The sequence below is a fragment of the Fusarium phalaenopsidis genome (assembly GCF_050370095.1).
Source record: "Fusarium phalaenopsidis strain FUZ10S chromosome Unknown contig_32316, whole genome shotgun sequence".
Lineage (NCBI taxonomy): Eukaryota > Fungi > Ascomycota > Sordariomycetes > Hypocreales > Nectriaceae > Fusarium > Fusarium phalaenopsidis.
This window is the reverse complement of record NW_028145399.1, coordinates 1,629,777-1,657,020: the sequence shown is the minus strand read 5'-3', so window position 1 is coordinate 1,657,020 and position 27,244 is coordinate 1,629,777. Positions and strand designations below refer to the sequence as shown.

General features: G+C 54.2%; 7 protein-coding genes across 7 annotated transcripts; 6 read left to right on the top strand and 1 right to left on the bottom strand.

Moving 5' to 3' along the window:
• Positions 1–2,449: 2,449 nt before the first annotated feature.
• LRP88_12077 (uncharacterized protein) lies at positions 2,450–4,326 on the bottom strand (the record flags this gene model as incomplete). The annotated part of the gene is made up of 4 exons (XM_083248485.1): positions 2,450–2,870; positions 2,920–3,523; positions 3,573–4,000; positions 4,070–4,326. 4 exons carry the CDS (start codon positions 4,324–4,326, stop codon positions 2,450–2,452), a joined length of 1,710 nt encoding a protein of 569 aa, XP_083095915.1.
• An 874-nt stretch (positions 4,327–5,200) lies between these two features.
• Positions 5,201–6,368, top strand: LRP88_12076 (phytanoyl-CoA dioxygenase family protein; the record flags this gene model as incomplete). The annotated part of the gene is made up of 3 exons (XM_083248484.1): positions 5,201–5,449; positions 5,503–6,279; positions 6,330–6,368. The coding sequence occupies 3 exons, from the start codon at positions 5,201–5,203 to the stop codon at positions 6,366–6,368; spliced, it is 1,065 nt and encodes a 354-aa protein (XP_083095914.1).
• A 1,190-nt stretch (positions 6,369–7,558) lies between these two features.
• LRP88_12075 (general substrate transporter) lies at positions 7,559–9,535 on the top strand (the record flags this gene model as incomplete). The annotated part of the gene is made up of 9 exons (XM_083248483.1): positions 7,559–7,648; positions 7,708–7,734; positions 7,787–7,836; positions 7,890–8,114; positions 8,163–8,292; positions 8,352–8,727; positions 8,923–9,074; positions 9,128–9,329; positions 9,390–9,535. The coding sequence occupies 9 exons, from the start codon at positions 7,559–7,561 to the stop codon at positions 9,533–9,535; spliced, it is 1,398 nt and encodes a 465-aa protein (XP_083095913.1).
• Positions 9,536–10,048: 513 nt separating this feature from the next.
• LRP88_12074 (Endonuclease/exonuclease/phosphatase) lies at positions 10,049–10,966 on the top strand (the record flags this gene model as incomplete). The annotated part of the gene is made up of 1 exon (XM_083248482.1): positions 10,049–10,966. One exon carries the CDS (start codon positions 10,049–10,051, stop codon positions 10,964–10,966), a length of 918 nt encoding a protein of 305 aa, XP_083095912.1.
• A 6,809-nt stretch (positions 10,967–17,775) lies between these two features.
• Positions 17,776–19,593, top strand: LRP88_12073 (uncharacterized protein; the record flags this gene model as incomplete). Its single annotated transcript, XM_083248481.1, has 1 exon — positions 17,776–19,593. The coding sequence occupies one exon, from the start codon at positions 17,776–17,778 to the stop codon at positions 19,591–19,593; it is 1,818 nt and encodes a 605-aa protein (XP_083095911.1).
• A 2,340-nt stretch (positions 19,594–21,933) lies between these two features.
• LRP88_12072 (uncharacterized protein) lies at positions 21,934–23,091 on the top strand (the record flags this gene model as incomplete). Its single annotated transcript, XM_083248480.1, has 1 exon — positions 21,934–23,091. One exon carries the CDS (start codon positions 21,934–21,936, stop codon positions 23,089–23,091), a length of 1,158 nt encoding a protein of 385 aa, XP_083095910.1.
• A 2,002-nt stretch (positions 23,092–25,093) lies between these two features.
• On the top strand, positions 25,094–26,858 carry LRP88_12071 (concanavalin A-like lectin/glucanase domain-containing protein; the record flags this gene model as incomplete). The annotated part of the gene is made up of 4 exons (XM_083248479.1): positions 25,094–25,352; positions 25,439–25,744; positions 25,810–26,757; positions 26,830–26,858. 4 exons carry the CDS (start codon positions 25,094–25,096, stop codon positions 26,856–26,858), a joined length of 1,542 nt encoding a protein of 513 aa, XP_083095909.1.
• Positions 26,859–27,244: the final 386 nt, after the last annotated feature.

Genomic DNA, 27,244 nt, shown 5'->3' with positions numbered 1-27,244 from the left:
GGGCTCACCACAGCTGATCGATGTATGACTGAAAAGAGAGGTTCGCGAACCAGGCAAAGCGACTCTACCGGCTAGGCCGGCGCAACGAAAAAGGACTGTCGAGGCTGAAGAAAGTGGAAGCCTGATATTGTTCCATGGGATGACCAAGAGAGTCACACACCGAAGGCTGCACTTTGAGGAGTCCTTGACTCAATACTTGACAAGAAGGATGGGTAAAACGCTAGACAAAACTGATGATTCCTAGGCTAAACACGAGAGGAGAGGCGATACGGCCTCACCTATATATGTTGCCCGTCGACCACGAGCTCACTTCACTCACACACCTTTTGGCAGCCTGCGAGACACAGGCAGACGAGACAATCAGTCGTGCCCACCCCAAAACGAGGCCGCGCAGGCCAAGAAAGGGAGGGGTGGAGGGGAGGGGGAGGGGATAAGAAACAGGGCTGGCAAACCAGACCTCCCAGTCACAGCTGTATCTATCCAGTCACATCTAGGAATCTCCTGTAAGCCCCCGGGAGGCCTTGTGAAGAAGACGAATGGTGGTCATGGACAGGGCTGCCGTCGCACGTGAAGCCCTCAGCCCGTCGGGCCTATGAGGCATCGACGACGACGCCACGCGTCCGCGACGGCGGTACGCTAGACGGGCTCGGCGGTGCTGGAAATGGGAAGTCATGGGTCTTGAGCTGGTGGGTTCGTGAGGAGCTGAAGGAGTTGGTGGCTGACGATATCAGCTTTCGTTCTACTTCTTCTGGGGATGGGGAATGATAGGCAGTTGTGGGATGAACGGGTTCACGCAGGGTCCTCGGAGCTAACGCGGCAGCCGCCAGTAAAAGGGCGTAGAAGGATGAGCAGCGATCGACACAACGATACGGTCCTAATGTGCATTCGCCCACCATGAGCAATATCGTGTTTACGGGCGTCGCGGTGGCTGGGGGTTGCTCTTTTCAATAAAGAGTGAGACAAGGACGACACCATCTCCAACTCCAAGGTGACCATCTGACTGTGCTTCCCCCTCTTCTAAGTCCGGCCAGGCCGGTCCTCTGAGGGGCAGTCATGCTGAACCCCCTGGGAGCTGGCCATGATTCGGATTTGCGATCGAGGATTCGAGGCGAGATCGATCGCCGTGAGGCCCCCAGAGGTCTCCTGCATGGTGCCTTGCAGCACGTCTGGTCCTTGTAGCGTGAATCCGTCAAGGCCCACGTTTGGGCATATGTCAAGCACGCGAGGGCATCCCCAGATGTGCTCGCCTTGGAAAATAGTACAGTCAGTCTGAGGTGGGTGGTCGCAAGTCTGAGCCACGAGATCGTTTCTTTTCTTGAAACCCGGGACAAAGTGATCAGTCGAAAGGTCGGAGCCTCCATCGTCATCATCGAACAGGAAATTGACCGGGGTACGGCTTATCCGTCTTGGTACTGTACCAGTAGACTGTTCGACCCTTGTTCGGGATCACCAAATATTACGTGTGTATCGTCGTTGCTTCCTAACGAGGAAAGGGTGACATCCGAAAGGCCAAAAGGAGAAGATGAGTGGTGTGCTGTGAATACCATCTCGTAAAGGCTCTCTCTGATTTCTAATTTATTCCCCCCTCCATCTCGACGATGGTGACCTCTGGCTCATCCCCCGTGCGACCTGACCTGAGGAAAAAAGGTGCCCAGCCAGCCTCCCCCAGATTCCAAGAAGTCAATCCTGCTTTTTCTTTCAACCCAGGCCCGTAGTTTGTCTCGTGGCTGATCCCATGACCATCTTCCCTGGTTTCGGAGGGGACCACCCACACCTACTGTACGCAAGCCACGGCCCTCGGTCTCGACTGGAAACAAGAGGTTCCGGTCGTTTCTCGTCCCCAAGCCCCGACAGGAGGATGGCCGAGACGCATTTCCCCTCACCAAGAAGCATCGTCATTCTCGCGCAAGCGGGAATGTCTGATTGATAACACGCCCTTAGACTTGAGCCGATGGGGTCAGGGAATGTCACCTTTCTGACTGTGAGCTGTTTGAGGATTTGAGAGCGACCATGTGCCCCGTGCCGAGGCGTCGATAGCCGCAACGCAATCTGGTCGATAGACGAGACCCAGAAACAGTAAACGCCCGTCAGAGCGGAACGGCCCCTCCGCTCACGGGCCGCAATTGTGGGCTCGGTCCCGGACGTTCACCGGAGGGCCCACATTTGGCAGTCGGACAGGGTAGGCCACAGTGGGAGGTTGGGCTGCCACTCACACTATATAAGCTGAGGATGAAGAGATTAGAGAATCAAGATAAGATGCCTGAATGGAATGCTATAAGCGCTTCCAAGTATTCGTACGATTCTGGGTCGTTTTACCTTGTGTTGGGGTATGATCCATCATTGAACTCCTTACAGGTGAAGCGACTTGCTGCCATTCCCTCACTGTAAGCAAGTGCATGGTTGTTTCATTTGTTTAATAATACATTAATATACGGATACTGCCCGGGCATCAAGCCATGGTGTTCAAGAAACTCGAAGGGTCCCACGAGACGACAGACGGCATGGCAAACAAGCCATCCATGGTATCAGTGCAGTCGAATGGCTGCAAGCCCAGGTCATCGAAGAACGGCATCTGGCCCCCATTGAGATCAGCTAGAGTCGATAGTGTGTCCACCACCACGCCCGGATTCCTCAGCTCCGGGTTCGAGCTCTGTGAGTCGTCGACGCTGGCGAGTCTGTGCGCCCGGCGGAACCATAGTCTGTCTAATAGTCTCGCGTATCTGGCTGCGATGTGGTTCTCGTCGACGGCAGCTGTTTTGAGGACAGATATGAAGCGTTCCATGAGGGAAGCTGTGTGGACGTGCTTGCCTGAGGATATGGCCCCGCATGCATGGGCCTTGTAAAGGAAGACGGAAGAGTGAATCTCATATCTTGACAGGGTTAGCTGGAATGTCTTGCATATGTCTAATGGCGACTCACAGATAAAAGCGCGCTGGCATGTAACGCAGATGCTTCACCGGATCGATATCGTCCGTTACGATCCGAATCAAAGCCTCTGCCGCATCAGCTGCTTCGTATATGTGCCGGGCATCAGGGCTTGCCATGGCCGAGTCGGGAAAGATTATTGATGGCCTAGATCCATTTGATGGATCGGAATTGGTGTCGGTAACAGACGCACGGTATATGACGGCCTGGAAAGCGAATGCGTTGACATAGAGCCTGAGGTATTCTTGCATGAGGCTCAGACAACTCTTCAGATGTGGCGAAACGGCGAGCGATGTCCACGCGAGTTGCCAAGCGTGCATGGCTTTTGTCGCGTCGTCGACATATTTTGTGTAGTCGCCTCGCGTCATGAGTTCGGCGGTCCGTGACCTCGAGGCGAAGAGGATATCGTGGGCATTTCCAAAGAGGGTTGTCAGCTCAACTTGAGCCTGGATGAACGAGGCAAAATTTTCGTCGCGGGCTCTCCGGGGTTGCAAAGCGGGAAAGTCATGGGCCATGAAGCGCGCTGATAGAGCTGGGCCTCTGCACCAGAAGGCCTGTCCCATGCGGATTGATATTTGGCGATCTGAGAGATAGGTGACTGAAAATGTGAGTCTGGTGTCAATGTTGATTATAGTAGAGACGCTTACAAGTCCAGGCCAATCGCTCGCGATGGACCGAGTCGAGGTCAGCGTCGTTTCCTTTGAACCCCCTGTCTTCTAAGCGTAGTAGATACGCAAGCCTCACAGCGAGACCAACTATCGACCACGCTGACGCTTCATCTCCATCGTCGACTTCGCTCTGATTGTGCAAGGTCCATTCGCCCATGAGCAAGAGTCCCTCGACTGTGCCGACCTTGCGCACACTGGCCATGCCAAGAACGACGTTGAGGATAAGCCCTCGCATATGATCCCAGATGGCCTTGTGCATATCTGCAAGATCGGGGCGGTCTTTTGAGGCCACGACAAGGATGGCAGTTAGTAGGAAAGATTCGTCTCTTATCGTGTCGAGGATGTATTCGGGTCGCAACACGTCTATTGGGACGATCGGGAAGAAGTGATGATAGTTATCGGCATAACTGAGCTATGTTAGGGCAAGTTTCCATGAAATCATTACAATTGCCATTGGTGGGGTGGAGGCAACTCACTGCCGTAATAGCTGAACAAGGAGGATAGGGTCAATTGCTCTATTCTTGACCAGCGGATAGTCGTCGACGGTGATCTCACTCGGGGGCCCTGGGTCGGGGCAGAGGTGGCCAGGCCCGCGAGGCGGCTGTATTGAATAGGCCGAGGGCGTCGCTCCAGGTCCATTCGACAACCCGTCCATCAGCCCGTTTGGAGTGTGTTGGTTCTCATCGGAAGCATCGTCGTCGCCATGTTCGCCGGCGGCATGGCAAAGCATCATGAGTGCGTCACTAGGGTTTTGTAACTTATCGTGAACCGAATCATCCCCGGCTTTGGTTTGTCTGGGTGATACATGATCGCTCGAAGAGACGGAGAGAGCCGTCTCAGGGCGCCTCTTTGCTTGTTGGCGGGGACGACGAAGATGGGAGAAATCGCCACCTCGTCTTGAGCCAGCAAGAACGCATTCGGCACCTTCTCGAAGACACTTTGCACAAGGAGGTTTCCCAGGTTCTCCAACAGTGCCTCTACTGAAAAAAGAAAGAGTTCAAGTCAGATGAAGCCTGCTCAGGGGGCGAGAAGGACAAGGGACCCACAAGTCGCAGCGCGTCTTGCGCGAACGGCACCTGACGCAGGCCCGATACTGTCTGATGCCCTGTCCTTTAGTCATGTCAGCAACAAAAGGGAAAACCAACAAAATCGTCTTTAGCCGTCAGAGGGTGAAATGGAGAATCCGGGGTTGGCTGGGGATGATGAAGCAGAGTGGAACTTGCCCCAGACTTTGGCGGTAATAGACGGATTTGACCCCCGCAAAAACAGGGGGAGGTTGTAGACGGCTATAGACGGCCGCCTGACTGACGACTTTGGGGGAGGGAATTGGACTCAACGATTCGACGGCTATAGCGAGTATGCGTCGATGGCCGGTTATTGGATTGAAAGATATGAGTTCAGTGGATTCGATAGAGGCACCAAGCGGGGAATATTTCTCTCTTGTCGCCCCCAAAGTCATGGTGGAAGGATATAAGACCTCTCGTTGAGACGCTTGGATCAACCATGACCAACCTCTCAAGTCGCAGACTCATCATTGACTCTTGGGTACAAGAAACACCGTACTCTGATATCTCCCCTTCAATATTAAACCTGCTTCTCATACCATCATGGCCCCTAATCGCCTCGAGTCTCCCCCTGCGGACACCACCACATCTTCAGTCCAGAAGCTCAAGGCGTCAAAAGGACCCTTAGAAGATCCCTATGGACACTACTATCCCACCGATCCAATTACCTTGAGCCTTGAGTCCAACTTCGGGCCCATGGAACCCGACACCATTGGATATCTTCAACCCACCACTCTCGACGCTCCCTTGGAGGTTATGCACGAGCGATTTGAGAGAGACGGCTATCTTTTTGTGAGTTCAAATCCTCTACTTCAATCGGACCACTGGCTAACTCAACCCGATAGGTCAAAGGATGCATCAGCAAAGAAACCTCCCTCGCCTGTCGTCGCGATTACTTTACACACATGGCCCCCAGCGGCCTCCTCAAGAATGGCACCGAGCCAGTCGAAGGCATCTTCTCAGGCGTCGATACACGCAAATACCTCCCACCCGGTAACCTTCGTCGCCTCTTTGGCCTCAAGGATGACCCAGAGAGCGACAAGTATGTCGAGCTCATGATCTCTGCCCACGAGGCTGATTTCTATGTCGAGTTCTGCAAGGACCAGGAGCTGCGCGACTTTGTCAGCCGCTTCACGGGATGGAAGAACCCTCAGATGCTCCAGAGAACCATGCTCCGCGCCTTTGTGCCTGAAAGCGAGCTTACGCCTGTGCACTTTGACCAGATGTACCTCCGCGCCGGTCCCCCTACCAGCCTAACGGCTTGGATCCCCATCGGCAACGTCTCCCTCGAGGGAGGCGGACTCATGTACCTCGAGGGCTCGACGGATATTGGTAAAAAGACAGAGGATGACTTTGCCAAGAACGCTCACAACCTTACCGACGAGGAGCGTATCAGCGCCTTCAACAAGAACATGAACGACGGTGGTTTCCTGAGCCGAGACACGGTGGCCTACGGCAAGGAGGCCCGTAGAAAGTGGCTTATCGCCGAGTACGAGGCAGGCGATGTCATCTTCCACAACCCTTATATGGTGCACGCGAGCTGCAAGAACAGGGACCCCGAGAACAAGATCCGCCTCGCCACTGATGTGAGATTTGTTGACCCCGAGAAGCCCTACGACATGGTAAGTGATTCGACGCCAGATCTTGGATACTTGCTAACTGATTGTTGTAGCGCTGGATGAAGGTCTACAGGCCTCTGGATGGATTGTGAAGGATTTGGATCTTTGTAGAATATTGAAACGAGTAGGACAGCGATGCAAATGCAAGAACATCTAGTGTTACTGTTACTGAAGTTACTCTCTCTGATCTTGAAGATGATACGCCAATGGGGATGTGTATGCTAGCAGATTTTTGATACCTAGAATGAGTTAACTGTAGCTTTGAGGGCATTCGTAATTTATGTCTCAGCATAAGGGTACATCCCGGTCAGAAGGGACTTGATAAAGCTCCTACTGGATTTTACATTATTTCTTTATTTTCTAAGATCATAATCATTCATGATATTTCTAATCAGGAGAGGATTTACTAAATACCTGCATGGTTATGAAAGCGCTTGAATTAGGTATTGTTAAATGCCTGCCCCTTTGGCACTACCACAAGTAAGATAAGTGCCGCAGCTATGCGTTCAAACACTAGGCAGACTCGCCTTTGATCATGTCACCTAATGCTTTGTAATTCTGGTAATACAGACAAAGGCTGCTCGATTCCTGATGTGATGTTATTGGCTTGGAACCATCACGTCCCTGCTCGCTCGGAGACCAAGGTTATCTAAACTCCCTTGTCACCGAAGCACTCGGCCAATACTGATACTTCGTGCTTGGCATCATATTCGTGATCGAACCCCCAATAGCCAAGATCCTCTACCCCCCAACTGGCCTTTAGTGAGAAGCTTTGACGTGTGAATTGAAGTCTCGTCTCTATGGTTCCAGACGGCAATAGATCCCCTACCCACGAACCCCAATAACCCAAGCCACATTTCCAACTGCCCAGACCATATTCCCACCTCGCGATTAGTGGAAGAAACACACCGTCTCCCCATTCCCTTCATCTCCGCAATCTGTGTGTCTTGATCCCGTCTACAGCCGAAACCCCAGGCGGGTTGGCCCACAAGCCAACCAGGCTAGCCCCATTTCCCCGGACTCGACGAGATCTAATATGCGGAGAAAGGCGGGGGTCTTAAGCGATGTATCTTGCCATCTCGTGGATAGCTCTAGCTAAGGTTTCTGCGGGGTGGCTCGACTGGCGAAGAGGCTCCGTCTATTACCGTCGCTAGCAGACACTCGGAGACTGACTCGCGATGGGGTCGTCAAGAAATGGTATTAAACAACATGCATCTCTTCCAAAGATGCACCTCGATCAGCAGAAGTCTGTCTATCTCGTCGCTCGTCTTTCATCGACATCATGCTTCTACAGAAATTTGTTCGCAATGACGCCATCAAGACTGACCCTCCTGAGATTTACAACCTCAGGACGGTTGTGGTCAGCCTGATAGTGAGTTTACCTAAAGCTGTTCGGAGTATGTGGTAGTGATGTGCTAATGATCCTCTTAGGCATGCGGTGGTGCACTTCTGTTTGGTGTAAGAACCTGCTCTTAGAATGTGAAAGTAGTGAGACTGACATGACCTCAAGATGGACATGGGTGTCATGGGCGGCGTCCTTACCATGGACACTTTCAAAGAGTGAGAAACTATACTTGAACGCCATTTCTTGCCATGGACTAACGGCCGCAAAGACAGTACGGACTCACCGATAAACCCGCGACCGTCCTCGCCGACCTGTCGTCAAATATCGTCTCGACTATTCAGGCTGGATCCTTCCTCGGTTGTCTCATCTCCATGTGGCTGGCCAACTATATCGGCCGGCGACTGTCTCTCATGACTGCATCCATCCTGGTATTTATTGGTGTTGCCATGCAAGCTGCTGCCAGCGGTCATCTGGCCGCCATGTACGCTGGAAGGTAGGGAAAACTCTTCAGACCTTTTGGATCTGGGTTGACATGCGATAGATTCATCACTGGTATCGCTGTCGGTATCGCTTCTACCGTCAACCCTCTTTACGTCTCTGAAAATGCCCCACGGGGTATTCGAGGACTTCTAACAGGCTGCTACCAGCTCTCCATTGTGACTGGTTTGACTGTAAGTTGTCACTGCTATGAGTGGGTGCTATGCTTAGGGGCAAACTGACAACTCAACAGCTCGCGTTCTGGATTAACTATGGCTGCCTTTTGCATGTCCGAGGACACGCCCAATACATTATTCCTCTTGCTCTTCAAGCTCTCCCCGCCGTCATTCTCTTCTTCGGAATGATGTTCGCCAACGAGTCCCCCCGGTTCCTCGCCCAGAGCGACCCCATCCAGGCACTCGCTGTGCTGGCCAAGCTTCGAGGACTGCCCGAAGATCATCCCTACGTACGAGACGAGATGGAGAACATATCTCTGCAGCTGGAGGAGGAGCGTTCCCTGGCTGCAAACAGCTCCGGGCTCACCCTGGTCAAGGAGGCCTTCACCGTGAAGTCCTACCGTCGAAGAACGTTCCTCTGCATCACTCTCATGATGTGGAGCAACCTTACAGGTACGAATGCGATGACGTATTATAGTCCCAGCATATTCAAGAGCGTCGGCCTCTCGTCGTCGTCTGCTGGTTTGTTCGCGACTGGGATCTATGGTGTTGTGAAGATGGTGTCGTGCGCCGTCTTCATTTTTTTTGTGACCGACACGCTAGGCCGCAGAAAAAGCCTTTTGTGGACCGGAATTGTACAAGGCTTAGCCCTCTTTTATGTTGGGTTTTATGTTCGCTTCGATCCTCCTCACGTTGACTCTCCCGTTGGCGCTGCCGGATATGTCGCCCTTGTGGCCATCTACATCTTCGCCGCCGTGTACCAATTCGGGTGGGGCCCCGTCGTGTGGACTTACTGCTCTGTAAGTTGATCATCAAAATGTGTACTCTATCGTAGAGACTAACTGGTGCATAGGAGATTCCTGCTGCGCGCATGCGTGCCCTCCAGATGGGCATGGCCACGGCCAGTCAGTGGCTCTTCAACTTTGTCGTCGCCAAGAGCACCCCCAGCATGTTTGCAACTCTTGGGCGCGGCGGATTCGGCACGTACTTTGTCTATGGGTCTTTTTGTTTCACTATGGTTGTGTTTGCCTGGTTCTTCGTGCCAGAGACTAAGGGTGAGTTACGACCCTCTCAATTGTCACATCCAGTAATTATCCAGCTAACGACCTCTATAGGGCTTGCTTTGGAGGATATGGATGAACTGTTCTCACAATCCAATGTCAGGGCTCCTTTTACTCCTAGCCGCGTTGCTCGGCTCGAGGCAGAGAGAGTTGCGAAGGGGGATGCTGATTCTAAGTTTGAACATGTTGACAAGGTCTAGTTAATTTGTAACGGTTTATAAGTTACGATGTCAAGGATTGCAACTAATGGATTCAATCTTGTTGCCACATTGTGATGGCTGGACCTCGATTGTAACTATATGGATGTGGTTCATCCAAGACTGCATTTGAAACAACGCCAAAACATGAGTTCGCCCGGTCGAGTTTACTTAATCTAATCCGAGTCTCATGAAACCCCAGCCTCCTCTTTATGATGAACATAGCCTCAGTTATGATGAATGGATGATTACCCTTGTCAAATCCGGGGAAATGCCCTATTCCTATCTCAGCATTACACTCTCGAGCCACGTGATGACCTCATTGGACGACCAACGCCTTCGCGTCTCATCACTTCATAACAACATCCAAACATCTTTCACTACTACACTCATCCTGAACCTCTCATTGTCCCACTTACCTAACCCCTCAGCAGACGCAGCCTTCTCCGCCTTGCTGACGATCCCATCTTAATAAGCCAAGCCACGCCGTACAGACAACACCTCAACCCCTCCACCATGACCAGAGTCGGCGACATCCCCTCGGGCGCATTGTTGAGAATGGACATCTCATCTACCCGCGAGCGGATGCCGCTTCGCATCGTCACCTTCAACGTCCGCTACGCGACGACCAACTTTGAGCCCCATGAGAAGCCCTGGGACGTCCGCTGCCCCAAGCTGGTCAACCAGCTATCCTTCATCACTGCTGGCCATGAGAGCCCATTCATCTGCCTGCAGGAGTGCCTGTACCCGCAGGTAAAGGATATTCAGTCACGCCTCGGCGATGGCTGGTCGCACATTGGTCGTGGCCGTGGCTCTGGAGAACATGACGGCGAGTTCTCACCCATCTTCTACCGCAGCGACAACTGGAGCTGCGAGCGCTCCGAGGTACGCTGGTTGAGCAAGACGCCTTTTGAGCCGTCGCGCGGCTGGGACGCTGTGTTGAACCGCATCGTCACTATGGGCGAGTTCTTGCACCGCGGTACGGGGACGCGCGTCATCGTCATGAGCACCCATTTCGACCACATCGGCGTCAAGGCCCGGGAGAACAGCGCCAAGCTCCTCATCAAGTTCGCCCGGGAGTGGGGTTCCGGAGGCGCGGGCTCTCCGTCGGCTGTCCTCGTCGGGGGAGACTTTAACAGCTCCCCCAACGACGGCGGGTACAAGATCATGACAGCACCTGACTCGGGCATGTCTGATATCTCTCATCTACTACCTAAGAGCGCTCACTACGGGAATCAGATCACTTACACAAGCTTCGGCAAGTACGATAGCTCCGGAGAAGGCTGGGAGGAGGCACGCATCGACTTTCTCTTCATCCAGGAACCTCGAACAGCCCATATCAAAACCTTTGGTGTCCTGGCCAATTTCTTTGATGACGATGTTCGTGTATCTGATCACCGGCCTGTCGTATCAGACCTGGACATTGTGGTTTGAGGGATAGACGAGGGAGGCTTTCGGACGGGATCTCTGAGCACAGCTCGGTAGCCAATACTCTCAACTCAAGTAAGGCCTCCGTCATTGGATAGCATGGATGGATAAGAGGATATGAACCTGGGTGCTACGCAGGGTGATGCATGATGAGGAGAATCAGCGAGCATGGCCTGAGACTCGGCTCGCATGGCTGGTCTCTGTCCGAGCACGGAAATCTCAAGCAGCATGTCTCCCATGCATTGATATTGGGAGTACGTGCGGGCTAAGTCGGCACCAGTCTGCAAATTTGACGGACCGGGAACATCGAGCACCGTCACGATCTCTTTGGAAACAAGTATTCGTACCAAGCCAGCCACAATACGTACAAGTGCAACCAGAGTGTCAATGGAACAAGTCACCTAGTGCCGTGGTGCTTTTGTAAATGGGGACCGATCACAGTAAGACACAGCATGAAGCCCGGGAGGACGATTGGGCCATTGGTGTCGGCAGATATTGTCTGCGCATCTGTCAGGAGACGCGAGATACAACAGGTACATCAATAAACAAGAGGGATGCAAAGGAGCCTACGATGCTGATCATCTTCTAGCCGAGGGCAAGGCACCTGAGCAGTGACAGGCATCTTACTAAACTTGCTGGTCCCTGAACTTGGCTCCAAGCAAGTCATCCACGTGAGACGGTGTATTTGCCTCCCCGACTTCCATCCGCTTCTACGCAATCTTATCTCGCATGAAATGGCCTGCTGGCAAAGGCTTTGGTGGCGGATGGAAACTTTCGGGACTTGAGGCTCTTCGGGAGGAGAACAGAGGCATCTAGACGGAGGTGGAGGGGCAACTTGAAAGAGCGGTGAGTGGAGATGGTGGAGGAGAAGAGGGGTTTGGACTGGTCCCGACACCTTGTGTACTCGCCATCAGCTCTCACGGTTGAATCCGGAAACACGATGTCAGTGATGCTTCTCTGAGAGGCTGCCAGGTTGAGCATGGACGGAGCGATGCTGGGTTCCAAGAGAAATTGGGTGGGTGGGAGCCATCGAAAGGAGGTGGCCACATCTCTGGGTGGTGCTATGCAACTTGCGATTGCGTGCAGCAGCATGTAACAAACAAAGCTGAACTATTTGCCTTGGAATGGTCACTCGCTGCGCAAGGTCAACCGAAAGCTGGAAGCCCACGGCCCCAGGAAACAGAGGCCTGGAGCATCGGCCCAGTCCATCTGTCCATGTCCACGATGGTTGCAGGGCAGGTATGCTTGTCATCCCGCGACTAGTAGCTCTGGGTACAGTAGCTCCGGTCTAGCCTGGTCTGTCGTTCCGAGGGGGGACGAGCTTTGTCCATGGACGCGTCAACCCTTTGAAGGACATTCATTCACTAACTTGCTGTCAGATCAAAATGCTCTGCGGATTCAGTTATTCCCATGTCGTCCATGTAAGCCGTGAGAGCTGGTTCGCAAGAGCCGCATCCCAATCGACATGTTTCGGCGATTGCCAGAAAGGACGAGAGCCGTCCTGTCGTGACTCGCCCAGATGCGTGTGGCACTCATGTTGCCCAACACCCTGTAGATGCGTCAATGCCTTGGATGCACGTCGAGCCTATCCCCCCACAATCTGAACGCCAAAGCAAGCCATCCGAGAGACCGCGGTCAGGGATATTCCCGTCAGCTTCAGCTAGACACCACCCTCGAGTCCGTTGACGACTTCCACCCATCCACTCGATCCTGTGCCTGCTGGAGATGGATAGGCAGAGTGAGGGAACACAGCAGGAGACTGCAATAGCTCTGGAGATCTTGGGAAGTACAGCGCGTGACAACGGGCCGTCCGGACGTGGAGTAAAGGCCAATCAAGAACCCTGAGTTGACCGAAAAGTCCATCTGCTGGCAAAAATTGAAGGCCGACACAGTGACCAGAACAGTGAGTGGGTGTCCAGACGTGCAAGATGAAGGTGGCCAAAGTCCTTCAAGATGCTCACCTTGGGGAGGGTGTAGGGCAAAGAGGAGTGGGTGGGCTAGAATTCGAGGCCATGGTTCCATTAGACAGATATAGATCGAGTAAGAACCTGCAGCGTGTTTTGTCGATGGAAACTCGGCATGTCACTTAGTCGATGCTTCGTACTGCAGGCCTTGACTGATGCTCCCGCCGGTACGCACAAACCATTGCCTCTGCAGGTAAGCAAGATGTCCAACAAGTCTGTTTGCTTGATAATCTCAAGTAGACCACATAGGCATTGTTTCAAGAGTGTTTATGCCGAGGCCCTCGTGATCGACTTGGAGACGAGAACGAAAGTGACAGCTCGACTCTGCCAACTCAACTTGAGTGATGAGGAGCTCCCCAGACTGATACGGCTAAAAGCTGACCTCCGATGTTTGGGCGGAGGAGACGGAGGTCAGCCTCCGGACGAGTAGCGGCCAGTAGAGAAGATCGGACCGGAGGATGGTGGAGATGAGTCACTTCCGGACACGGAGCTGAAACCGTCCATCCTGAGCCGGACTGGTCGCGAAGCTGGGCACGAGTCCATGCCGTGTCGATGGCTGCGAGCAGGGCCTCCATCGTACGGGACCCTCCCCGAATCGCCTGTACCCGGCGGAGTAGAATTATGCGGCCGCCCGAGAGGTATTGCGGAAAACGGGGGTCAAAGGCCGGGCTGGGCAGAGGGGTAAGGACCGAGCCCGAATGGCAGGCTTGGACCTATGAGCACTGAGGTTGGGGTTACGCGCCTAGCCGAGTAGGGGCGTTGGGTTTTGGGCAGCAGGAGTGTGCATGAGGAGCTGGCGGCGAAGAGACTCGTGGAATGAGCTGGGTCGGTTCGAAGCTGGCCTCTTGCAATCTTGAGACGATGGGGAGGGTATGAGGGCGGGTGTGGAAACACGAGGGACTTCTTGCAGTCCCTCGAGGAGGAGACGAACCTGGACTGAGATAGGGGGCGTGGTGAGATGTCGTCGCGACACCCCTCGTTGTCCTATGAGTCAAAGCTATTCTTCACATAGTCTCGACCGTGGCTGTCAAGTTGTGGATTTAACCCCAGACTCAGGATAACCCGATAGCATGCCACAACCAGGTTCATCGTGTCACGGGCTTGCTGTATTCCACGTGCACCCCGCGTTTCAGTTCTCTGTGGTTTCCGGTTGACGTCGATTAGGTTCCTTGTTGATACCTGAGCCCAGGGACTGGAACCAACTTTGGCAAAGGGCAGCCCAGTTAGGCACAAAGGTGAAGCCCGGAAGCGGCCTAAGCACGGCACTCAGTGGAGGTGTAGATCAATGGAGACGCCAGAACCCGGCATAGGAGGGGCGACAACGGACAAATCCTTGAACCCTCCAATCGTCTGCGGGAACACGCCCCTCTCGATCGCTCAAGCTTTTTGTATCGGCGCCTTAACGGCCATGTATGTACCCAACGGTCCATGGGTATCAAAGAGTCTCTCTAGGCTTTGCTAGAGCCTGGCAAGGTCCGTTGTGGCCATCCCGCTCAATGGGCCTTGTGCTACCACATCAAGCTTTGGTGCTACGCGATGGCAAGCTTAGAATAGCAGAGAGGCTTGTCTGGCTGCTACGCACGGCGACAGCATCCCTGCCACGAGGTCTCGTCGCAGTGTCCTGGCTTCTATGTAGAGGGAGGAGTTCGTTCATTTTGAGGCCGGCATTAGAATGTGGTGCCAAACAAGCTCATCCTCAAGCACAAAACCTGAGCTTGCTTCAACAGTTGTACCTCTTGGTTGTCAGAAACTTGTGTGGCATCGATTCGAGATAGCCGGTATCGTCAATCAATCTGCCACTCTCGTCAAGGTCGCGGGGGCGGCCCGGCTAATGGCTCCTTGTCTCAGAGAACCCTGTCTGAAGCGAAGCTTCTTCCCGTGCTTCCTCCAACGTTCCGACTAGGATGGCCGTTGGTTTAAGAAGAGCACGGCATACACAGAGTTGGCGTATGGATTAGGGCAAGGGCTCGAAATGTGCATTTCCTCAGAACTGGTCGTTCGCATTTCCCTGTGTGCCGTGTTATTGCAAGCTCATGACTGTAAGTGAGAGAGGCACAACGTCAGCCTTCCAAGTGGAAGAGTAGGGAGTGTAACAGCCTCACCAGGGTGTGTGTGGTGGAGGCTGCTGGCAGGCAGGACGGATGACCTGGCCTGGCGTGACTGGAAGGACAGAACTTGCTGGACCAGCACAGAAAAATCCGCGAGAGGGGAAAGGCGAGGGAAAATTCGAAAGAATCGTTGGATGAGGCGGCCGGCAGCCAGCTCCACAGTTGGGCCTGCGTGCTTGCAACCGGTGCCAGGCCTTGTGAGGACTTCCCTGTCAGACAACACCCTGACCCGCTTGGAAGGCTCTCAACAAAGCTCGAGGCGCGACCGGGAAGCCTATCAAACGCGTCCAGCTGCGGGCCTTCGGGACACTATCTGGGGTTGCGTCGACAGATCAGATCCATTCTCGGCGGTGCGGTTTCGTGGGTAGCCTGACAGCAAGCACTGGGTCTCTGGGATCTGGGATCCGGGGCCTCTAGCCGCTAAGCCATCGTCAGCAAGCCAGCTTAACCGCCTCACTTCCTCCGTGCCGCTTGATGGCTGCTCGCCCTTTTGCCCATTTTGACGGTTTCACCTGTCGCTGGGCAGCTCCATGGTCATGAATGCAACCCGTGGGTCGTCTAAACGCCAATTGTCCGAGGTGGACTTCGGCTATCCCCTGGGATTCGGGATGCGAGTGGGAGTCAGCCCAGACTTGTGCTGAACATGGTCTATATCTGTAGAGAATTCTGCGGATAGGTCGAAACGGGATGAATGGAGGCTTCGTCCAGGAACGCCAGCGAGTGAAACGGCGTGAGCGACCGAGGGCTGGTCTGGCCATTGACTCAACCAGGCACACCCCAGCTTGAATCCAACGATGTCATGAGTCTCGGCGGCAGCTCCATCGTCCAGCTCACTGCTTGTTGGTGCTTTTGGGCGGGATGGGATCCATAATCCATTCCCTTGAGAGACAGCCAACGCAGAGATCCAGACGGAGCTGCAGGCCCCTGTCCAAACACCCCTCTAAGCTGCCGCTATGCACCCCACCTCTTTATTTCTGGCATGATTCTTGCCATCACGACTGAGTCGTTGCGGGAGCAGAAAATTCGGGAGGCTGAGGAGGAATTAGAATAAAGAATATTGACAGTAGAAACGACTCCTATAGCGATGGGTTGAGTGAAGTGAAGAAGGGGAATAAGAACGCGAGTACGAGTTTGCCGAGGCGGGCCGTAGCGAGAGACAATCGTTTGTTTCTCGAGACTCCCCTGTCCCATGAGTTGTTGTTGACGACTGCTGCTGCTGACGAATACAACAGCGGCTGGCGAGGACCAATGCCCGTGGCTGGTGTCTGGGATGGACGATAAGGAGAGACGTCGTGCTGCGCAGTTGCTATAGGTGCTGGCGCTGGCAGGCGTCGTTCGTTGCTGGATGGATGAAGTGCGAACTGGAGGGAGTTCCCCCACTGGCTCTGACCTCGCTGGTCCCAATGCCCGCTGATGAATCGAGGCAGCCTGGAACGGAGCATCACGGTTGTCATGAGCGAGTAAGAGATAAGATCTCTGTGTCTCTCTGCGTGTGTTTCTGTTTTTGTGTCAGTGTATCCGTCATTGCCCTCGTCGACTTGACGTGGTTGCGGCATGGAGGTGCAGGTAGGCCGTGCAGTGCTGTGCTGGCTCCAGCGTTGAAGTCGCTTGACTGATCGTCCCGTGAGTTAGGTGCACCCCTCCCTTCCTTCCTCCCCCCTTGCTTCCTGTGCTGTGTTGCAGCGTTGCGGTGCTGCTGGGTCGCACTTGCCCATTCTCGCACTCACACGCCCACAGCCTGAACCCACACGCCTGCTGCTTCCCCCATCTCACTCGCCGCACTTGCTGTGTCTGTGTTGACGAAACACGCGCGCACACACACGCAAATTTTCTCTCTCACTCTCCCTGTTGTTCTCTCAGTCTGGCATGGACGTCTCGAGGAGCAGACGACTGAGGCGTGCCTCGAGAATATTTTGGGCGATGTTAGTCATAGGTAGCTGCTGAGCTGGACTCAACGTGCGTGGCAGACAGGGCCTCAAAGGCCACAGCGGACGTTAGCGGGCTCTGGGTGCTCTACCGGTACCGCTGGGCCATTCCACTGCACCAGACTGCACCACGACAGTGGATAGGTAAGTTGTGGATAGTCCTTAGCGCAGGCATTGGATGGGTGGGCAGGATTGCTCACGCCCCCCCCACACCCCCCTCTGCCCTGAAATTACCACCACTTTTATTAAAAACAGACCATCCCATCCATCCCATGCCCATCGACTCTTCCCCTCCTCCCCTCCTTCTTCTTCCCTTCCCCCATGACAATTCGATACCTTGTCTTTTAAACATACTTCTTATTCCTCGTCTCAATCGTCTTGCTCTCGCTTCAAGTCGAGCATCGCTTATTATCTTGACCATCTCCAGCTTCATTCATCGGCATCGTCACTAGTGTCTCCATCATCACGCCCTAGTCTATGCCACAATCGTCACCGCCTTCTTCAACCCTCTCAGCTGCAGCAATATTTTACCCGCAACTCGTCCAGCCTGCGCTGCTCTCATCTACTACGAACCCGGCAACTCTCCTATGTCTGCCGCTCGACTCAACAGAAGGGGACGTTAAAGCACCGCGTACGCGATTGCATATATCGTCGCCGCTGTCGACACTCTCACCACCCGCATCTGCGATTGCATAGACTCGCCGTCCCGTCCCGCCCTAGTGCGGCCATTCCTGGAGACTGACGACCCCCCTCTTTGATCAAACGCTTCCACAGGGCGACCAAACTCTGATCGCGCCACCCCGTGTTCCAACTCCACAATGTCGTCGAAGCATCACGTCTGTTATGTCGAGGACGCAGAGGAGGATTCTGGCAGCTCTCACGTTGAGGGCATTGAGTCAACCCGTCGCTATGCCGTCTCGGAGGCTCCTGTCAGCTCCTCCTATAAGGAGCGTCCCAACACTGGCAAATCCCGCGGCGACAAGCGGTACTCCAACCGGAGATCCGACTCGTCGCCTAGTGATGGTTTAACCGACTCGGAGGATTACCCTCGCCGAGAGGAACGCTCACGCCGAAACCCTGACCGTGAGGACCGCAACAAGGAACAACGTCGCAAGGAGCGGAAGCAGAAGGAAGCAGCCGTGCAACAGCAACGAAAAGTCCGCGCCGATGCCAAACCAACCAAGGAACGCGAGCCCAAGCCTGCCAGGAAGCAACGTCCCACATCTCTTACTCAGTCCCGGACTGAGCCTGTCGTTCAGCAATACCGCCGAGGCCATGTCGAAGATCCTTCGTGTTACGGCATCCAGCAGCCTGCCGTCACAGGCCGCCCCCGCGCCCAGACCCGTCCCAACAGCTACTATCCTGGCCAGGCCGGCACTCCTCCGATTGCCCACGCCGGCTGGCATCATGCTCAGCACTCTCAGCCGTCCTTCCCTACAGGCTCTTTTCCACCACCGCCTGTCTATCCCGGAGCACCGTCTCCTTCTGTAGTCGGCGTGCCACCCTCGCCTGGTTCTCAGCATGGCGGCCCTGGGTTCTTCGACATGCCTTCGCAGGCTGCAAGTGCACACCTCAGGGGTCGCTTTGAGCGACCTGCTTCATCCATTGGTTTCCGGCAGCCACCACCACCGTCTGCCTTTGGATATCCTCAGGATGAGCCCGAAGAGGAGGCCGACCCTCGCCTCATGAGACGTGCCTCTCGATCCAAGAAGCATCAGCAACAGCAAAATGAGGAGGATCGCAGGGCTATGCCGCCCCCTGCTGCCATCCCGCGGCCCAAGTCCGCATTGCCGCCAACCACTCCGTTCCGACCACCTCCTCAGCAAATGTTGTCTCGGTCGAAGCCTCGAACTCCCTCGCGGCCTCCACCCACCACTCGTAGCCGTGTTGGGTTTGCTGATCAGCGAGGTTTCGATGACGAGGATCTTGCAAGCAACGCCGATCTGTTCCAAGACATGTCTCCTGAGCCCAACTACAACCATCGCAGCCAAGCCTTGACCCGTACTCGACGTCCCTCCGTCGCCTACGAGCAGCCTGGTGTCGACATCATGCCTGCTCGGCGTCGCAGAGAGTCTTTCTATGGACCCGGTCCTGACCGTGCCTTGGGCGGTGGAGGCGTGAGCCTTGAGGAGGACAAGTACATGGACGCCTTGCGGTACCAGGACGACATCAATGGTGGCCCAGCTATGCCCCTGACTGCCGAGACCCTACGCAAGGCTAGCAACCCTCGCCTTACTGGTGGCAGCAGCCGTTCGACACGGAGCAGGAGCAGTGATAGCCGTGACGAGAGCGAGTACAAGCGAAGCAACACGACTGGTCTCACTCGGTCTTCATCCAGCGACACCGACAACCTCACCATCAAAGTCTCAGGCTCAGCCGTCGTACGAGTGCCGGGTGCCGAGATCCAGTGCGCTGACGGAGGCGAGATCACCTTTACCAGCCGAACTGGCGGTTCTCGTGTCGGTAGTGACCGGGCTAGCACCATCTACCAGATCGAGGACGTCAGGGCCCGGCCGGAACAGAAGGCTCTGCCTTACAGGGCTCGCGCTCCCAGTCAGTCAGACTCGCACCGCAACTACGCCCCGAGCCATGCTCCCTACGACCCGACATTTGCCCACGACGACTACATTTACTGATGATTATTTGTGCTTATGAGAGATGATACGGTTGATGATATCAGCGTGCACTGTTTTGGATTTTGTTTTTATTTATTTCTATTTTTCTCATCTCTATTTTTCCTCGTGCCTGGACTGTCACAGCAATCGGCAGTGTCCGCCTTTAATCTCGGCCGTCTCTGCGATGGGCCTCTGGCGGACATGGTGTGCTGTGCAGCTCCTCGATTTCTCATTTGAGCATGGAATTCTTTATTGAGCCTGTATCCCTATGGTTTTGTTTGTGGGTTGAAGCCCACTCATTGGCCTCATGGCAGGAAAAGTTGATACCCAAAAGCGGTGATGGTGGAAGGACATGGAACGTTGGCATGTTTCTAGGCCTCGTCCTCCTCCGCCTCAGTTCGCATATACCAACAGCGCTTATTGAAGGCCGTCCTGTCTTGGAAATCACGTACACTCAAAGGGGTGTCCAAGTTTGGTTCGTGTATTAAAGGATACAAGGATGTCCTATCCATGGGGACGGAAGATTGTCAATTGGCTGGAGCTTTACCGACACGTTTATTTGGCGGAAGGTTTGGGGCTACCTAGTTCATCATGATGGTTCCCTGTCCCCTGGATTGGACTGGGGTGAGTTTGGAAGTTTGCAGGCTCGCCGGGTTATTTCTTTGGTTTATTGCAACCGGACTTGCATGCATCCCTGGGGGAAGCTATGTGAGCCATGGTATCGGGTGCGGCTATTGTATCGCATTGTTGAGCATGGCGCAAGAGGAGGAAGTTGACTTGGCTGGACCGCTTATTCCATCCGCGTCACCAGAACGATAGATTGTACGGGCAAAGGAGGTTCGCGCCTTCATCTGCTGCCCTGCAGAGAATAATCATTTGTTACGACTGGCATGACCTACGTTTCGCTTCTCTCTTCTGTTGTTCGAATCACGTGGGAATCTGACTTGTTGAGGAGGTGAACGATGGCGTCTGCCCAGATCAGTTCCCCTTCCTACGTCTGGTTCTCGGTTTGGGGTACAAAGGTTACGGATTACGGATAAGGGACTAAAAGGAGGAATGGGCTTGGGTAAAGGACGTTAGCATTAGTTTGCATGGACAGGATGGGGCGACTGGAAAGGAATGTGATTTTCTCAAGCGTGGGTGGCCGTCATGAATCCACGGGGTTAGGAATGTTTGATGTTAGCATGAAAGTTATATGTTTCGTTACTCCTTGTCTCAGATACACAAGTCTTACGCACTTGACACACTAGCGATCTGATAATTGTTATTGATCAATGCACTCTTCTTCCAATGCATGAGAGCAATTAGGTTATAGCATTGATCTGCTGGGTCACCTTTTGTCGACAGGTCTGTAAGACAGTTACCGATATATCGCTCCCAGCCCCATGGTTCAGACTACATGCCGCCATGATCACGATATTGACAGGTCTCTTGGGGCATTGCATCAGGGGCTGGACGGGACAGGGGAAGTCTCATATTCCTGAAGCATGAACAGGGCCAACACTAAACAATGGGGCAAGATTGGGCACATTGATGAGTATCCAGCCGGACAACATGAGGCTTGTCTCGTGAGTGACACATGTTTCGATGCCGATACAACATCTTTGATCCGTGGGTTGGGCCGGGGTCTCGTCTCGGGTCTCCGGGGATGGGAGCTTTGGAGGGAGTGCGGGCATCGAAAAAGGGGTGGCTTCAGTAAAACCTATCTTTGGCAGGTGGTGTGGGCCCATTCCGGGCTGAAGTGGGGCATAGAAGTCGTGGACTGCATTGATTGGACTGGATTGATCGGGGAGGAGCGCAGTTCGTGGTTGCCGGGTCAGTGGGCGGATTATTTACTTCGACGTCATTTTCTAGAGCTCGAGATGGCTGATCTAGAGACATTTCGACGACCACAGAGCGGATGCAAGAGAAGAACCAGTATTCAAACCCTTCTTTTCGTGTATCGGGCCATTTATGCTGATTGCAAGGCTTAAACTGTGCATTTTTGAAGTTTTTCAAGACTGTTGAGGTGAGTTAAACGTTGACTCGCCAGCCACCTCTTTGGGCACACCCCAGCCACGGGCTTTTCGGGCGTCGTTTCTGGGTTAACCAAGCACAAGCTCTCACACCTTGACTTGCGCGTCACTCTTTCTTTTCACTCCATTTCTTTCCAGGACCACACTCTCATCCAAACCACACAACGACACACAACGACAGCCACTATCGACTGAACAATTCCGTTCGGGTCAAGCATTACGACAGCTGCACTTGGGCATATCGCATCACTCTTGAGCTCGGCTGGGGCTCCAGCGACCTTAAGCCCAGCCCGAACATACATTTGTCTCCGACCGAGACCTTCACATTCCATCAGCAACAATCATCATGGCGCCCGCTCCCATCCGCATTCGTGCCACCGAGGCCATATCCACCGTCTCGGGCCACCTCCTCGAGGCTTCGAAGGTGCTTCTCGCCCGCGATGACAACAAGGATGACGACAAGAATGATAGACACAAGCCTACAGTCGACCCTGAGTCGGGGTCTTTCGACCCCCACGACATCAGCAACGCCGGTTTCTTCTTTCTCTTTGCACTAATCGGTGTCGCCTTCGTTGCTGGTGGTATCTGGTTCTTCTTCTGGGCCAAGAACGGTGGCTTCCACTTTAGGGAAACAGACTGGGATGACTACAAGTCCACTGTTCTTCGCAGAACCGGTCCCAACGGCACAATTCTCTCCAACGCAACACGACCGACAAACCTGGGCGGCGGCAGTGTGTACAAGGACGTGGCAGATGACGATGGCCACAATGATCACAATGATGATGGTCAGACTGTCATTACTGAGACCACGGGACTGAGCGGCATCACGGCGGGAGCAAGCGACATTTACTCGCGTGAGAAGCGACGTCGCAAGCAAGAGAAGCGAGACCGCGAGCGCGTCAAGAAGGGCAAGAAGCCCAAGCACCGCTTTGTTGGCGAGGACGGTGTCGAGGATGAGGATGCTGAGCGCTCCGCCAAGAAGGAACTTCGAAACTACCGACATGAGAAGGCTGCTCGCGTGGGCGGCCTGAACAAGGAGAGCGAAGGCTCGCAGTGGGATGGATCTACGAACCCTACCGAATCCAACGTCTCTACAACTCTTCTCTCTGACCGCCAGACGACACCTACAACTACACCTACGAAGCCCAGCGGTGGTATCCGCAAGGTCTACTCTGTCGCTGACCGCCGTGCCGACCGTGAGCAGGAGCGCATGCGGGCTGAGGCCCGACGTCTCCGTGAGGCTGGCCGAGCTGCGCGCCGAGACTACAACTACCAGCGAGCCGAGAGCTACACTCGTGCCGAGAGTCAGGCTACTGAGAGCCTGCTAGATGGATCGCAGGTGACCCGAACGACTGGTGACTCGGGTAGCGACCTGGGCACCAAGAGCTACCACCACCCCATGCCTGAGCTCCGGGAGCTCGAGAGGGAGAGGGCTAGGGAGGAGCGCCGTGCCCGCAGGGCGGAGCGTGGATACCGACGCAGCCGACAGGAGGATGTCGACTAAATAAAGGGAGGTTAAAGAAGGTTAATTTGGGCTTTTTTTTTTATTGCGCACGACGAGGAAGCATCATGTTGTGTATGATTGTAAGAAATGGGTCACGGACGGCTTGCTTTACGGATACAGAGGTCATCATCATTCATGTCTTGAGATTGTTAGCATATGAGATAGGCAATGCAGTAAATGAATAAAGGCGTTAGGCATTAGTTGTGTTTGCAAGTGAACTTGATCTAGTGATATATACAGAGTATTGTATTGTGTTTATGTCTTGTTAAGAGGCGGTGATGTTGACAACTCACCCGGACCGTCGGCCGCATGTAGTTGCTTGTAGATGACTTATTTTAGCAAGACTCAGACCCAACAAACCCCTTGAATATCATGTCTGGCTCCAATAAATTCATTGTGTTACGGGTTTCTCTCCCTGCGACCAACATGCAGGACGCACGCATCAATCCCATCCCTGGCACGACTGCGGTCCCTTGTTGCTCCGATCAAGTTCTCATGTCTCACCTGTTCACTTTGGAGATTACGGCTTTGTCTCAGCGGGCTCTAATTGAGATGTGCAACAAAAAATGGTTCTCCATCATGCAAAGTGAAGCGCGTATCGCCAGAAGAAGCTGAAAATAGTTATGCGGCGCTAGCTGGAAAAGATGAAACCTGGGGCGCCTCAGCTGGAGCGCGTAGCCGCCGGGCCGAGAAGGACGACATCCAGTTGTTTATGTGTTTGCTGTGGTGTGTAAGGGGATGGATGATGTTGCAGGATGCAGAGCGAGTTTAATATTGCAAGGGGGAAGTATTGTAGAGGGGGAGGCAATATTGGTGGTTTTGTTGGTGTTGGTGGTTAATGTCGTGAATGACGACGTCACGGGTTTTTGTTCCATGTCACGCCCTGCCTCATCCAGGCTTTTTTGAAATGCCCCTTCCCCTTCCAGGATCCCGTCTCTCAATCGAAGGAAGGGGTCGCTTGGCCAATCCTTGACCGAGCGGTCCCCGTCCGTCCAGCCACTTGATCGTCCTGCTCAGCCTTGGGGGCGATCCGGACATTTCGGGAGCACGTAGAAGAATACCTAGATCCCCACATGAAGCGTTAAGATTTATGCACCTAGATGCAGCCTGACGCTAACATGATGTGAGTACCACCCGCCCGCTTCCCGCCGGTTCCGTCAGAACCCCTCCAGAGGGTCTGCGGGTCCATTTTCGCCGGAAGCCCACCAAAGCCACTGGACGCATCCGCTTTCCACTGGAAGCGTCCCCCCGTCGGGTTCCACTGACAGGAACCGTCACCCACTGGAATCGTCACCACCGGCGTCAGCATCAGCAAGGGCCTGGTCAGCGGCCGGGACGAACGAGTTTTGCTGACAGGCACAACAACAGGCACAACAAAGGTTTATTTTATCTCTTACAACTTGGTCTACGTACTTGTCTTTATCAATCAAGCCCTTCTACTTCTATTCCCCTTCCTTCCGTCCAACTAACCATCAGTGTCGTGTGCCCAGGCCCCTGCCTGTTCCAAGGACTTTCCTATCTGTGAGGTGTGGCGACATCGCGTGGGCCAAGGCCCGAGCCTCCTCGTCCTCGTCCTCGTCCGGGCTTCTTCTGCTTCTCCTCCACATCCAGATCCCACCAACCAACCACCAACCACCCTCTCCCATCGCCTCTCGTCATTTCTCCTCCTTCCCTTCCCTTCTCACCTTCTCGCACTTTGTTTTCCGCCTCGACCATCATTTTATTCTCCTTTTCGGCGCTCCTTTTTCCTCCTGCGTTCTCGTTGCGACTAGCGTCTCCCTCCCTCGCCGCGCGATTGATTCTTGGATGCACCATTCGCGGCGGTGACGCCGTCCGCCAAGAGTCGTGACTTGATTGTTCTCCCGTATCCGACCGGCCGACCGATTGTCCCGACGAATACGATACGACTCGAAGCAAACGCACGCAATTCCTCGTCTTTTCAACAACTAAAAAAACCAACCCAGAGAAAGAGAGACCTCTTTTCCTTCGACGGAAGCCCATCATGGGGTTATCTTCCTCCCCCTCGTCAGCCTTTACAGGCGTCGTCATCGGCCTCGTATCATCATTTGGCTCCATCGTCCTTATCGCCCTCGTCATCTTCATATTCTGGGTTTCGGGCTGCGCAAGCACCGGTCGTATCATACTTGATCGCCTCGGTCGACCCGGCGAGTATGATGATGAGCAAGCATTCGCGCGTGACGAGGCTGAAGCCCTCGAGGTCATGGATGACATGGCCCGCCAGGAGTATCTACGAGCAAAGGGTAGGTCGCTGGGTTCTCTGCCCTCTCCGGGGCCTTGCACATCCCCTCAAACACTATCTCTTACTGACGCGTGTCCGCCGCACCAGCCTGGGTCACTGCCAACACTCCAGAGTCTGCGCAGACAGACATCTCGTTATCGCAATATCTCGCCATCCAGGAAAAGGGCGTCTCCGCCTGGGAGTTTGAACCCGAGCTCGAGATCGCCAACTGCTTTGTCGAGGCCCGCACCGAGATTGAGTTTTTTGATTCGGAATGCACCGTCATGAGCAATCTCCCCGTCCCCAAGCAAAACGACGTCTATTACTGGGAGGCCAAGATATACGAGAAGCCCGAGACCACCCTCCTCAGCATCGGCATGGCCACCAAGCCTTATCCTCTCTTCCGGTTACCTGGTGAGTGCCTGTCATACCTCTTGTCCTCCTCTTGCTGCCGTCACCTGCTTACTCTTGTTTCCCAGGATATCACAAGTACTCGGTTGGGTACCAGTCTACCGGAACCCGTCGCTACAACCAGCCCTTTGGCGCAACTCCCTACGGTCCCCAGCTGGTGCAGGGCGACGTCGTCGGTGTAGGCTACCGTCCTCGAACAGGTGCTATTTTCTTCACTCGCAACGGCAAGAAGCTCGAGGAGGTGGTTCATGGTCTCAAGTCGCAGAACTTCTTTCCCGCTATTGGCGCCAACGGTCCTGCTATGATCCACGTCAACTTTGGTCAGGCCGGTTTCGTCTTTATCGAGGCCAATGTCAAGAAATGGGGTCTGGCTCCCGCAACTGGTAGTCTCGCGCCGCCGCCGCCGTACGGATCTGAGCAGGGTAGTATTCTGTTGGAAACGGGCACCGACAGCGGCGCCACATATCCTCAAGGTCGACAACATAGTCACTCAGTCACAGCATGCTCCTATAATGCACGCCCCCCGACCAGCAACCTGAACCCCCAGCACGGAAGAACACGAAGTGGTAACTTCCGCGTTCTGCCCCCGACGAGCCCCGGACCAGGCAGGAGTTCAACCGATATCTCACTGGCGCACTTTGTACCCAACGAAGAGAACGGCGAAGGCAGCAACGCCGGACCTCAGCACGAGACCCACGATCACAACCCCCTACACCTACATCTGGAAGACGCAACGAACCCCCCACCCGAATATCAGAGCCCCGACCACTCCGGCAGTGAAGATGGTCGCCGATACAGCACAGACAGCGAGGAGAACACTCCTTTGATCCGAGTTATGAACCGAAGCAGGGGCAACTCTGCTGCTACTGTGATTCCCCCACGACAACATGCCAACGATCGAAATCCGCCCGTTCCGAGCTACAGCGATGCCGTACGACAAGGTGCTGGCCGTGACAGAAGCGATAGTGCGCGGTTACCCCAGCGAGATCGGCCGTCATCCAACCGGCCTCGAAGCAGTACGTCCGCTTGAGTGCCAGGATAACGCTGGTGACCCCGATGCGACTGGATATCGCTGGCTACGACGACAGCCGTAGCGACGTTGAAGACGAAACGATGATGCCTGGGAAGAGATTGGCATCAACGACCATGACACCGGAGTTGACAGGAACAAATCACCATACACGATCCATTTCAGTCCTTTTTTTGCAGAGGCGCCTGGGAGTTTTTAGCATCGGTGAACACACGGCATGGGGCTCTCCCATAGTCGTTCAAACGCCCTTTTTCTTTTTTGTGTTATTTGTTAGACGGAGGAATACTGGTCCCGTCTTGGGAAGCTCGGCTGGATACGAACAAACACTTATTTGGGCCTGAACGGGAATAGTGATACCAACAACCACAACAACAACCTGACGGACTTGCGTGCTCAATTTTTTCTTGTCATGGTTTCTGCATTTTTTTTGCGCCGCCCTCTTGTCTTTTTCCCCCTCGGTTTCTACTATAGGA